Here is a 13,183-nt window from a genome sequence, read left to right on the forward strand (position 1 = left end):
AAGTGATATCAATCAATCACAATATATCCAACAATACAAAAACAAGGTAGGTGCACAAATTCATTGACCTGATAGCCTACTTGATTTTGGAGGAGAAAACTGTTTTCAGATTATAATAAACCTAATGAGCTGTTTAGAGTGAATACATTTGTATTTTTACTGACTTCTGAAAATGTTCATTTTGTATTTTGTTGTTTTGTATCAGTTCTCACTTTTATTATCTGATCTACTGTTGGACTGAGGAAAAACAATCTAGCCATTTCATTGTTGTCCGGGGCAAGTTGAAATATGTCGATTGTTTCAAATTGTTATGACAAGCAAGCAATTTCATTTCCACAGAGTGAGACACAGAAAAATAATCAGCAAACACAGAAACCATCCCACACTAAAGTTATTCTGTTTTTAGAATATTTTTTATTAATTATACATTTTTCGACTTCACATCAAAAACTCAATCTAATTTAAAGGAAAGAGAAAAGTTTCAAAATAAGTGTAACGGTGTACATCAAACAATAGAGGATTTTATAGGCTTCAAACTGAATTCCCATCTTCCAATCACGCTCTGCAGGGAGGGGGAAATTATTGTGTGCACATATGTGTGTTTCTACAGTCTTTGGTCTCTAAATGTTACATACAATTAAGCAGGGAGAGTACTCCCTCTACAGCTAAAAGACATTGATTAAAACAAAAAAACATGTGAGTGTCCTTAGTGGGTTGACAAGGTAACTATGTTCAGTTCCTCTTTAATGTTAAATGGGTTCATTACATCGTCACATATTTTTTCTTGGTTTTGTGCCACATTCCCTCGTTGTCTTCCAGTCTTTCTGTGAGTTTCATCTCCTCCTCATGGTTAACATCCTTTCTAGGAAGAAGCAAAAACACAAAGAGAAGATTACAATACTATATTAAATTGTTTCAACATTTGCTGCATGACACATCCCCTAACATTCAATATTCACATAAAATGAGTATTGATGATCACTGAACTGTGTTCTTTGTGGCCTGCCACAAAAGTGACCGTATATCAAATAATATTTTATTCCCACATCTGATAATTATCCATATGGATAAATTGTGCGAATGAACCTCACCTTTACTATGGAGTGGTCTCTTTCAAGACACTGTAAGAGAAGAACAAGAAAATGATAATTTAATTTATAAAATGCTTTGAACAAATGTCACCTAAATTGTTCTCTTTACTTGGCTATGTGTGTAAAATAAATTGCAGCAAAGTGAATTCATACTTACACTGATGTGCAGTCTTTACTCTGCAGGAAGAAAATAGAAAAAGAGAAGATAATTAGTAGCCATCGGGTGCATTGGTAACCGTAAATCTTGCATTTGTTTGTGGGAGTCATTGAAAAAATACCTTGAGGTTTGGGGTGCATAAGCATCAATGGCAGCTCCAGTGTGACATTACTGCAGAGAAAACAAACCAGCCAATCAGAATAAAACAGGTATTTTGTGATCACTGCTAATTGGCTGCATGAGTCAGTCAGGATATGATTGTAAATAAACTTGACAAACGTTATTTGGAAAATAGCATTTTCGGATAAACTTTACTCACCTGGAAGTGAGGCTACCAAGCAGGCTGCATGAAGACAAGACAGAGGTTGTTTTAGTTTATTCATAACTTCTTAATTACGTTTCCATGCACCAAAAGTACTCAACTAGGAAAGGACACCTACCCTCCTCCGGCCACCATGAGGTTAATTTTAATCTTGTAGGAAACCAGGATTCCCAAAACCTCTTTTTCTAGAACCCGTTGCAGCCTGTGAAGAAAAAAGAATAACAAGGATTTGAGGGATTAGAAGGTTTAATATAGTTACGTGTCTTTTAAAGTTAATATACAACAGTTAATATACAGCAGTTAAGACACAGCGTGAGAATCCTACTTTAGACAGTGCACTTACATAGTGGTGGAGGCCAGGTTAGTGTCCTCATCTTTCAGTCGACCGTCCAGTGACAGCCCCCTCTTCTCCTTGTTTTCAGCCAGCAGGGGGGTGATAGTCAGAGTATTTTCGTAGGTGGCATTGGACTCCACTGTCTCTCTGTACACACAAACAAACACATACATTAACACAACAAACTGGAGCTTGTGTTTTCGTTGATTTTCTTTTTACTGTGGTTCTTCAGTTGTCTGTCCACCTACCCAAACTCTTGGCAGAGAACAGCCTTGGTGTATTTGTCTGCTGAGTAAAGGACGATGTCTGTGAGTTGTTCCACTGTGAGAAGAAGGAAACAGATGATTATGCTTTGCTCTCAGTAACAGTGATGTTAAAGTGTTTCTGTGAAAAGAGGTACCCACCACTGATTTTGAATTTCTTGACTGTTTTGTTGCTCTCGTTGTTGATTTTGATTTTGATGGGGATTGGTTCGTCATGGAAGTAGAGCTGTTCTCAAAAGAAACAACATAAAACAACAAGTTGATGCTGAGATATTGCGGTATTTGTGGTCTTAGTCTGCTTTTACACTCACTCTGGTAACATTAATGTTGTTTTAACGGAAGAAAAATACACTTTAAACGGTAAGGTTTTGCTACTGTACATCTTTTTCCAGTGAAGCTTCTAGGTGAACAGGCTTGTCGGACATCATGAAGCTTTTGCAGATATCAGCCTTGGGCCCGGCGCCAATCTGGGAGGGGGCAAACTGGATTTTACGAATGATAAGGCGAGCTGTGTCCCTGGGGGAAAAGGGGATAGCCAAAGTAGAGAAAATGTTAGTCAGGCAACATAGTGAGACAGACGGTAGAAAGTTGAAGTATGTTAGTGAAAAAGACAACGTGAAAGTGTGCTCACTTCTTTTTAATCTTCTCATCCGGATCGGACTTCTTATTAGCAATGTAAGTTTTGATCTCAAAGTCGACACCACAAGCCTGCGAAACACAACATAAGATGTAAGCAGCCATTGTAATAAACAAACCTGCTTCCTCACTACAGGTAAGGCGAATGGTGTGGTCAGATTAGCACAAGCTTTACCTTCCCCCGATCATCTGGTCCAGGCTGCAGACACACTGAGCATGGCAGGTTATTGGGAATCTAGGGAGACACAAATGAACATTTATAAATAACAGACGACTTTATTTACTTTGAAATCTGTTTAATAAATATATATTTTCGGATATTGGTTTCAATCAATTGTTGGCAAAAGACTCTGGTTCTGTGGTCAAAACATTCACGAGTTGTCATGTGATTTTGAGTATGGCATACTTTTTAATTTGATTTAGTACGCTCTTAACGGATTATATATAAAACATCAATTCATCTCAAACCAATTAAACTCCCTATGTATATCAAACAAGCAGTTTATTCTCCCATGACCCTTGCCACACACAAAGCAACTCAACAATGTTGACCTTTGAAAAAAGTGCTGTTTGCTTTTTAATAGTCAGTATTAAAAAGGTATAACATCACCCCAAAGAAATGTGAGTAGATTCAATTAAACCTAAAACAAAAGCTTTAATGTGTGGATGAGATCTGAAACTCTTTACACTTGTGTCTTAACATCTTGCATACTTCAAAAGAGAAGGGTTTTGCGTCATCTCCCGCCTTCTTCAGCAGGGTGTCGTGCATGGCGGACAGAGTGGGCTTGTGGCTCTCAGGGTAGATCTGGAAGTGTTGGATCCAGATGTCCTTCCTGAAGCACATGCCCATCACATCCAGGTCCTCACTACCGTACCGGAAAGCACATGCCAGCTGCACAAACACTGTCAACACACAATGGTAGAAACATATTTTACTAGAGTATTTTACTTCTCCACATGACTCAACTTGGGGTTTGTTTTTTAGGACTTTGAAATTGTAACTTTTTATCATGTTACCTTTCCTGTCTCCAAAATCCTTTGTGTCCAGCTTCACAACACCATCTGTAAAGGTAACAGTGCAGAAGACATTATATCAATCATCCTAGACACACACACACATTCAATGAAGAAGGAACGTACCGACTTGGTCCACTTTGTCCACGTGGTCCACATAGTCTCTCTTCCCCAGGTAGAGCGTGACCTGTCAGATAAAGAGAATGGAAAACTGGAGTTAAAAGTCTGTTTCCAAGTATTTTTCATTGTTGAAAAAAACCCACTAAACAAATCAAACAAGGGCAGAGAAAAAATAAAAATCAACACATATAACGTACCCCTCCGTTTCCACTGGTCTTCTTGAAAACCCTGTGAAAAAAGCAGATGAGAAAAACCCATTTGAAGAATTTTTTTTTGCAGCTTTGTTCCCCAAAAAAAAAACCGCTCTTACTTTGGCCGCAACAACAGAAATTATTTTTTACCTGGAGCTATTGACCTCCTTAACGAAGCTAGAGTATGAGTTGATGCACGTCATCCATGCACTGCATGTGTGTGTCTGTGTAAATTATTTATTTGATTTTCTTGAATGTGTATGTGTAAGACACGCCCCAGCACCCCAGGAGACTACAGGCCTGTTGCTCTGACTTCACACGTCATGAAGATCTTTGAGAGACTGATTCTGCAGCACCTCAAACCCCTCGTGTGTGACTCCATGGACCCTCTACAGTTTGCCTACCAGGAAAACATTGGTGTAGAGGATGCTATCATCTACATGCTCCACAGAGCCTACACACAGCTGGAGAAGCCGCACAGCTCACTGAGAATTATGTTCTTCGACTTCTCCAGCGCCTTCAACACGATCCGGCCACACCTGCTGGCTGAGAAGCTGTCAGTGATGCAGGTGGATCGCAGCCTGGTGGCCTGGATCACAGACTATCTCACCAGCAGACCTCAGTATGTCAGACTGCAGGGCAGCGTGTCTGATGTGCTGCTGAGCAACACCGGAGCCCCCCAGGGAACTGTGCTGTCACCTTTTCTGTTCACTCTCTACACCTCCGACTTCCGCTTCAACTCCGGCTCGTGCCACCTACAGAAGTTCTCTGACGACTCCTCCATTGTCAGCTGCATCACAGATGACAATGAGGAGGAGTACAGGGCCCTGGTGGAGAACTTCATAGGCTGGTGTGACAACAATCACCTCCAGCTCAACATCAGCAAGACTAAGGAGCTGGTGGTGGACTTCAGGCGGAGCAGCAAGAGGCCTCTGACCCCCATCACCATCAGGGGGGAGGATGTGGAGGTGGTGAACAGCTACAAGTTCCTGGGAGTACACTTGAACAATAAACTGGACTGGACAGACAACACCGATGCTCTCTTCAGGAAGGGACAGAGCAAGCTGTTCTTCCTGAGGAGGCTCAGGTCCTTCAGCGTGTGCACGAGGCTGCTGCAGATGTTCTACCAGTCTGTGGTGGCCAGCGTGCTCTTCTTTGCCGTGGTGTGCTGGGGTGGAAACACAAACACTAGGGACACTGGCAGGCTGAACAAGCTGGTGAGGAAGGCTAGCTCTGTAGTTGGAGTACAACTGGACAATCTGGAGGAGGTGGCAGAGGGGAGGACGAGGAGGAAGCTCGACAGCATCCTAGAGAACCCCTCCCACCCACTCCACGCAGAGCTAGTGAAGATGAGGAGCACGTTCAGCCACAGACTCATCCCTCCACCACAACGCACCAAGCGCCTCGGACAGTCCTTTGTGCCTGTAGCCATCAGGCTGCACAACAAGGGGTTAATGATGAAAAATAAATCAAATTAAATCACTGGTCATAAATATATACTGTTTTCACAACCCATGTTAAACTTGTCACTTTAACTTGTTATGCACTTTATAACTTAGATTTTATTGATCTGTGTGAATCTTTGCTGTACTATTTTTCACGCTTACCCTGTTGCTGCTTTTGTACAACTGAATTTTATAATAATAATAATAATAATTTATTAATAATTAAAATTATTAATAAAGGTTCATCTTATCTTATCTTATCTTATCACTGTGATGTCTTGTTTGATTGTTGTTTAATTGTTCTTTTTGGTATTAATTAAGAAACCTTGACTTTGACTCTGACCTACAGTACATCCAACAACAGTTGCATGTAGTTGCAGGACAATGGATTTGTAATAGTAAATAAAGTAAGTTTGTGATTGTCCACATGAGTAAATCCATTGACAGAGTGTCAAGATAAATTATGATTTGTTTTCGACTCTCAAGGTAATGTGGGTTCCTTTGCAAGCAGCAGTAATAGGGCCAGTAAAGGGCCAGTAATCCCATATTCCCTTTTATCCATTTAGGAAAAGCTTAGTGTGGAGCAGCTTTATCTTATCGTTCCCGGATTGAAAGACTGGCAGAGGTGAGGGAGATACTTATGGTGAGCCAGGTTTCCTAAATAGCTGGTCACCTGAGGTACTGTCTGAGTCCACATTTGAACCAACCCATCAACCAACTAATCCGTACAAACCTAAAATAAATATGTTTAAATGACTCTTCCATTTTAGGACTTGGCTTGCGCAGGTCAACTTTTGCAAATCTAAATTGGTAAAGTTTTTTAAGTGATTACAGGGTTTAGGGTCAGAGTTCAACTCCTTTTCAGCTGCTTTTCTTCTCTAAGCAAAGGGGACTAATTCAAACTTTAGTAACTTCTAAGTATTGTGTTTTGGTATAAGAAAATTATACAATACAATGCAATACAACTGCCTCTTTATATGAAGCTTTGATGTTTTTAGTTTGAAGCAGAAGATTAACATTAAAACAACTGCATTTAGGGGACAAAAACAATATATCAAAATACAAATAATACTTACTTTGCCATCTTATGTAATGTCCTCCGAAGAGTTCTATTGGAAGAAAAGAAAAAGGCAGGTTTAGCAGAGTTTTCAGGAGTTCACAGCATCAGTCAGAGATTGGGATTAGGAGAGTGATCCTTTGCTGTCAGCTTTGTGGCAGCCGGAGTGATGTTTTCTTTTGAGGGTACCGAAGGGTAATCCTATGCAATAAGATTACACCATCAGTGTGAGGGCACCAAGCTTATCCGTTATCCCGACTGGCCTCTGTCCAACAGACACGGATTCACCCCGAAACCATACGGTACAAACTATTATGTCACGTCGCGTTTGAACGTCAGTGCCAAACCTGTTGCTTGTTTGGACTATTCAAGGACAGTTAAATGGATGAAACCTATTTTGTAACTTTCTGAAGTATTCCTGGACTCAATGAGACACTAAGTCCAAACTTTAGCCCGTGCCCTGTAATACAGATTGATAAAGAGAGGTCAAGAGAGCCGTAAGGATTTGATTAATGGTTCATCAACGATATAGTGGGGTTCCCAATTTCCCTTTACACATCGTAACTTTCCTGAGACTTTTAGGGATTAAAAGGTTTAATTCAGTTATGTTTTATCTTGACTTTTATTATTTATAAACCTTTTAACTCTGTGCATTGAGTAAACACTTAACCGACCCTTTTCCAGGAGACCTACATGCATATGGGTTTGCATATTTGTTATGAGTCCCTTAATGGCATCTTGCCAATGTCTCACACTAGCAGACTGATACAGAGCTTTTTTTAAATGTTTTTGTCAATAATTGTAAGAATATTATTTTTTTCATTTTACAAGTATTTTTTTATTTATAATATATTATTTGTTTTTTTGGGTCCTCCTAATAAAAGCATTTCACACGATTGTACTTGTAGTGACAATAATCATCTTGAATCAAGGATGTTATTAAATTGGTCTTTTAGTCATTATTTGACTCTTTTGAACACATTGTCTAAGGCTCGAAGTCCTGTTTTAGTTTTTGTTGCTACACACACAAGAAACCTTCTACAACACACATTCAAACTTACCACAGTTCAATTCAAAATCACAATAACAAATGACTCTTTATATGGGTTTGTATTCTATTTACATTGTTCTCTCTACAATATTGAAATTGAGGGCATTCCCTAAGGATTCATCACAATTTAAGTAAAAGTTAAATGAATAAAAAAAAATACATTACAGCCTATCTCTAAACATATTCGACCTTTGATTTTACAGGACAAACACAGACATTGCTGTATTCATTTCATTGAGACTTAGAAGAATGCTGACTTGTGTCTGATTTCCAATCCAAACCCACAATGTAGATTCAGTAAAAAGGTTTTCATGAGAAAATCAGGAACATGGAGAGGTAGTCCTCCTAAGCACATAAAGTAATTGTGGGCTGTGATGTTGCCGAACCTGTAACTGATTAGCAGCTCATCTAAATACTAATGAACTAAATCATCACTCATTCCTTACTTTTTCTGTTTTTGCACCTCCTTTTTTCCAAACATTTCAAGTGGTGCAGTTAACCTAACATTTTAATCTTTTGCATACATTTTCCTTGATTTGACACTCCCGCTAAACTGAGCCTGAGTATCTTTACTTCCCAAAGTTAAAGGTGGGGTAGGTAAGTTTGAAAAACCGGCTCGAGATACACTTTTTGTTATATTCCATGGAATGCTCTTAACATCCCGATAGCAATGAATATCTTATAAGTGCTTTGACAAAAAATCCATACAAAAATGTCATCTGTGGAACCCGTAGTACTGTAAAAAAAGATTGCCGCCCTGTCTCTCAGCCTTCCTTCTCGTGCACGCACAAATGTATCTCGTGCCCTCATCGGGCGTGCCGTCATTGGGCGTGCATTGCAGCAGTACTTCTAGAGAGGCTTCTCAATACTCAAATTTCCCCTCCTCGACTCCCCTCCTCGATACTTAGACCCGCCCACAGGAGATGCGAGCGGAGGACCGAGGAGAGAGGAGGGGAAGCAGCAGACGTTTAAAGAAATGAGAACTCCTCTCCTCTGAGCGGTCATATTAGAGCGACGTCCGTTCATTATTACGTGGCAACAGCTGCATCAGCTGTCGAGTGTTTTGTCATATTTTATAATCTCTGTTAGATCAGCTGAACATTGTTCCCCCACATATTTACTCTTAATTCATTGAGAGTGCGGTATAATGAGACAATAACAGGCTGCAGATGCGGGGACACACACACAAATATATTTATATAAATATATGCAATTTAAAGTATGAGAGCACTCTCATAATAACGTAACACAATCAGAGACTGGATATATCCCCCCCATCTCACTGGTCGCTGAAATGGGGAATTGAAATTACGGGCCAAAAGTTGTATTTGCAAGTATTAAAAGTAAGCAGAGGACACCAAACCAACTGAGACCTGTCTGTCCGCCGCATCTGCGCACTGTACAACACACACCTACACACTGTACAACACGCACCGACACTGTACCACACACACCTACACACTGTACCACACACACCTACACACTGTACCACACACACCTACAGCTCCTAACGCATAATCAGGCTACAGCCGTTGTGTATTTTATTATGTGAAGCACTAAATGGTCTTAGAAAAATATCGACATTTCAGAGCCAATGTTCTGATTTCTCTCTCTTGGGGTTTTAACAATATTTGTTGACATTTACTATAGAATGTGGAGTTTAAGGGACAATTTGTTTCTATTGATACACAGCCATGTGTATAGATGTATTATTGTTATCTTTAACAATATTTGATCATAACTTAAAGTTGCATATTCATTTATGAGAAGCTCAAAGTTTTTCAAGTGAAGCTTATCACCCCCTGCTCCCCCCCCCCCCCCCTCTGTCTGTTACGTCTCCATAGGACTGATTTGTTTACTTCCATATCATAATGACATCAATATGTAAAACTTGGCTAGGACACCAAACCAACTGAGACCTGTCTGTCCGCCGCATCTGCGCGGACAGACAGGTCTACCATATATGGTAGATGTGTCAACCATATGGTAGATATCTACTAAACTAAAGCAAATAAAGAGAGTAGGTCTGTTATACTGAGTGATATATATGTTACACACTGCTCTGCTTTCTGCACGGGCCTCACAGCTGTTCTCACTGTAAACATCGCGTTGCGATGAGAGCAGTTTCTAAAATAATATCCAGGGGATGCATGCAGAGCTGTCATTGGCTGAGATAAGTCCGGCCGTGCGTCACGCCTCCACTGTTCCCGGAAATGCATCCGCGGAGGAGCCGTGGAGGAACCATCAGTGTATCCTCGGTTATAGCTCCTCCAGAGAGCCTCCTCGACGCTCGATCCTCGGTGTGCATTTAGAGAAATGAGACGTCCTTCAAAATGGCGCGCTGAAATTCATTTCCGGGTCACTACTGGAGGACCGAGGAGTCGAGGAGTTGAGGAGGGGAAATTTGAGTATTGAGAAGCCTCTAATGACTCGCCAGCAACAGGCGGCCACTTTCACCAGTCTGCTGACGTCATGTGCGCGTTCATGTGTGTTGGAGGAGGTGCTCTGTAAGGAAGTCTGAAGGAAGGGGCGGATTCTTTTCGGCTGTGTACTTTCAAATTGGAGTGCACTCGAGCCGGTTTCTGAAACTTACCTACCCCACCTTTAAGTGATGTTTATGATTAACATTGTTTATCACTAACATCTGCCTGCTCCCGCACCTGTACTGTCTTACAAAAAGACCTTTGTAGGAAAAGCTTCTGCAATGCAAACCTGCTGCCTATCATTTAGGCTGCTTTAATACTACAGCAGCCATGCTTGACCACTGACAGCCTTGACAGGTGCATTAAGCCACATTTCCCATTTTGAGAAATTGTATGCTGTATATGCAACCTGCACATAATTACAAATGTATGATGGCTCTTCGGATGATTATCTCTTCGATGTAACACACCTCATTGACTTTCATCTTAAAGTAGGAAACGTTTCTGGCACAATATAACATTTAAAGTATGCTCCAATGCAGTATTTCCTCATCAGTGTATATAATTAAAAAAAGTAAAATAATGCTCTAAATAGGCTAAATGCAATACTGTATCGAGCCATACATGAAAATCAAGTCTTACCTCTTCTCGGATGTCTGGGAGTGTGGTGTCCAGGTCAGTAGAGAAGAGAGTGCGGTCAGCAACAGTTGATCCGGCTTTTTATAGGTGCATCCTCCCTCTGAGCATAATTTGGGATTAACTATCCTATTATTGCGGCCGTTTCTTAATCCAGTTAGGCAATCAGCGGGGGGCTTTTTTTGGATCACAACGGGGTAATTAACACCCAGTGGCTAATTCACACATGGCTGTGGTAGTAGTAGGTGGATAATCCCATCTGCACCCACACAAATGAAGCAATCAAAGCAGTCCTTTTTAATTAGGGTTAACTTCTCTGAAAGGGATGTTTTTGTCAAAAGGCCTGGATGTGTCATGACATTAGGGGTTTCTGCTAGAAAGGTTGCACTTGTTCTGGATAATACCAAAGACCTGCTATTCGCCATTAGTGAACTGTTTTGAATCAGAGAAACAAATGGGGAAATTTTTACAAATAAAAGTTGTGAAATATTTTTAGTTATTTTCGGAGTATTTGGGAGATCTTCAGCACTGGAAATAAACTGGCTTACTTGGCTCTGAGTTCACTGATCGTCAATTTAACAGAAGGTGACAGTGTGATTCCCTCTGAGGAGGATTTCCCTGGTGGAAACACCACGCCATGATGCACGATCACAGACAACAGAGAGAGGGAGTGGAAAAAAACATTATTAGTTTGATTTGACTGCCGCTGATATTTGGGGAGATAAGGTGACAGGAATACAGAGGTGGGTCCAAGACAGATACTAACAGAGAGAACATTTTTTATTTATCCAAATACCCTAATTGCAGGTTGAAAAAAAGAAAGTCTCAGTCTACTTACTTGTATGTAATGCACTTTTTCCTTAAAGGTCACCTAATATGCAAAATCCACCAACAACTCTGTGTTAAGAGATTCTGAAAGTTTCAGGAAAAAAGATTTGCTTATCCATTTAAAACCTGTCTGAAAATTAGCGATTCAGATTTTGGCCACTTTATGTCATGTTATTTTGGCTTGTGTAACCATTAGCTAATAACCAACCAAGGTAACACCCCCCCACCTTATCACCCGAATCTCCTCCTAGAGCACTATTGTGTTATTTTTTTAACCAAATATCTTGCAGAGGGGCGTGGCTCCTTATTTTCATCTAAAGTAAAAGAAAGAGAATCAGCACTTTTGAAACAGCTAGGGATCATGGGATGCTACAATGGGTGATCTGTTTGGTATTTCCGCCAAACACTTCAGAGACATGTTTTGTATATATCTGAGACCTATACTATATTGATGAAAAACAGTATAATAGGGGACCTTTAATATCTTAGGCTACTGAAATAACCAACACATAAGTACTGTGGTTAAATAAAAAAACAAGGGTAACCAGGTTGAGTAATATTTATTTAATGTCCATCTTATGTGTCTCTTCATCTGAATAACACTTAACTAATGCTCTCTCCTTTTTTAATCATGAACCCTTTTTGATGAGAATAGATAAAAGACAGAAATATATTTTGTGTGAAACAAATGTGGAGAAGCCTGCGAGCTAGTTCATGCAGTCAACTCGAGCACTTATGCTGCATTCACACATAACGCCCCCTTGCCACTCTACAACCAGCCAAACAGAGTCTCCTTAATATGTCGCTCTATTTAACCTGCCAGATCTCTCTCCATGCATTGCTTGCTGCGGCTATTGCTGCAGCTACCTCTACGTCGCTGCTGCTTGCCTGCTGCCACGTTCACTTGCTATTGCTGCGTCATGTTCCGGCTGCTGTGTTTCATGTTGCTGCTGCTTGCCTGCCGGTGCTGTCCTTGCAAATGTCTATTGCAATATCCGACTCTGGAACCGAATCATCAACAACTCCTCTCTTGTGTGTCAGCTAAGAGTCGCACTGTCTCTCGGTCGGTGGGTATACAAAAAAAGGCAGGCGCAAGCTGACTCCGGCATTCCCAAAGTACCTGCCATCCTGTCCTACCTTCTCGAAGTAAAATCAGCGCTTGAAGCCTTTAATTGCACGATATATTCCAGTGAACAAACTCGATTTCCTCTACCTGCAATGTAAACAATGTTTCTACTTCCGCGTTCAAACACGTTGTGCTGCTGACGTCACACTCCCGAGGATTCTGGGAATTGGATTCCCAGATCCAGCCACGAGGTCTAGCTTCCTGCCCCCTGCAGCAGCAATTCCTTAGGAATCACCCATACAGTCTATGGGAATCACATCTTGGCAGGTATATAATACTATTCTGCATAAGTAATGTTTTATTATGGAAATATTTGGCCTGCAGTAAGTCATATTTGAGGCAATTATTCATAAGTTGTAGGCCTATGTATACAAGTAATTATACTACTATAAATTAAAAACGGAAATAAATTAATAATTTCCATCACGTGAATATGAAGGGAAGCTCGATACATTTTTGACCATCATTTTAGACTTCAATCTCCTACAG

The 13,183-nt window shown here is 40.5% G+C and overlaps 1 protein-coding gene across 6 annotated transcripts; it reads right to left on the reverse strand.

The window, feature by feature from the left end:
* Nucleotides 1–406: 406 nt before the first annotated feature.
* arr3a (arrestin 3a, retinal (X-arrestin)) lies at nt 407–12,809 on the reverse strand. Of its 6 annotated transcripts, none has more exons than XM_034098376.1 (20): nt 12,706–12,809; nt 11,289–11,358; nt 10,747–11,172; nt 6,650–6,682; nt 4,135–4,165; nt 3,944–4,004; nt 3,821–3,865; nt 3,516–3,706; nt 2,979–3,038; nt 2,799–2,875; nt 2,548–2,683; nt 2,309–2,393; nt 2,153–2,225; nt 1,914–2,051; nt 1,689–1,772; nt 1,568–1,591; nt 1,370–1,419; nt 1,249–1,268; nt 1,092–1,121; nt 407–862 (listed from the first exon to the last, which is right to left on the reverse strand). In XM_034098376.1, exons 4-18 carry the CDS (start codon nt 6,655–6,657, stop codon nt 1,264–1,266), a joined length of 1,068 nt encoding a protein of 355 aa, XP_033954267.1. In that variant the 5' UTR covers nt 6,658–6,682; nt 10,747–11,172; nt 11,289–11,358; nt 12,706–12,809; the 3' UTR covers nt 407–862; nt 1,092–1,121; nt 1,249–1,263. The 6 variants fall into 6 exon arrangements, with proteins under 6 accessions (XP_033954267.1, XP_071061656.1, XP_033954265.1 ...); XM_071205555.1 differs by having other exon boundaries at nt 12,436–12,809; XM_034098374.1 differs by having other exon boundaries at nt 10,747–11,358.
* Between the last annotated feature and the right edge of the window lie 374 nt (nt 12,810–13,183).

This window comes from Pseudochaenichthys georgianus, chromosome 14 (genome assembly GCF_902827115.2).
Source record: "Pseudochaenichthys georgianus chromosome 14, fPseGeo1.2, whole genome shotgun sequence".
Classification (NCBI taxonomy): domain Eukaryota; kingdom Metazoa; phylum Chordata; class Actinopteri; order Perciformes; family Channichthyidae; genus Pseudochaenichthys; species Pseudochaenichthys georgianus.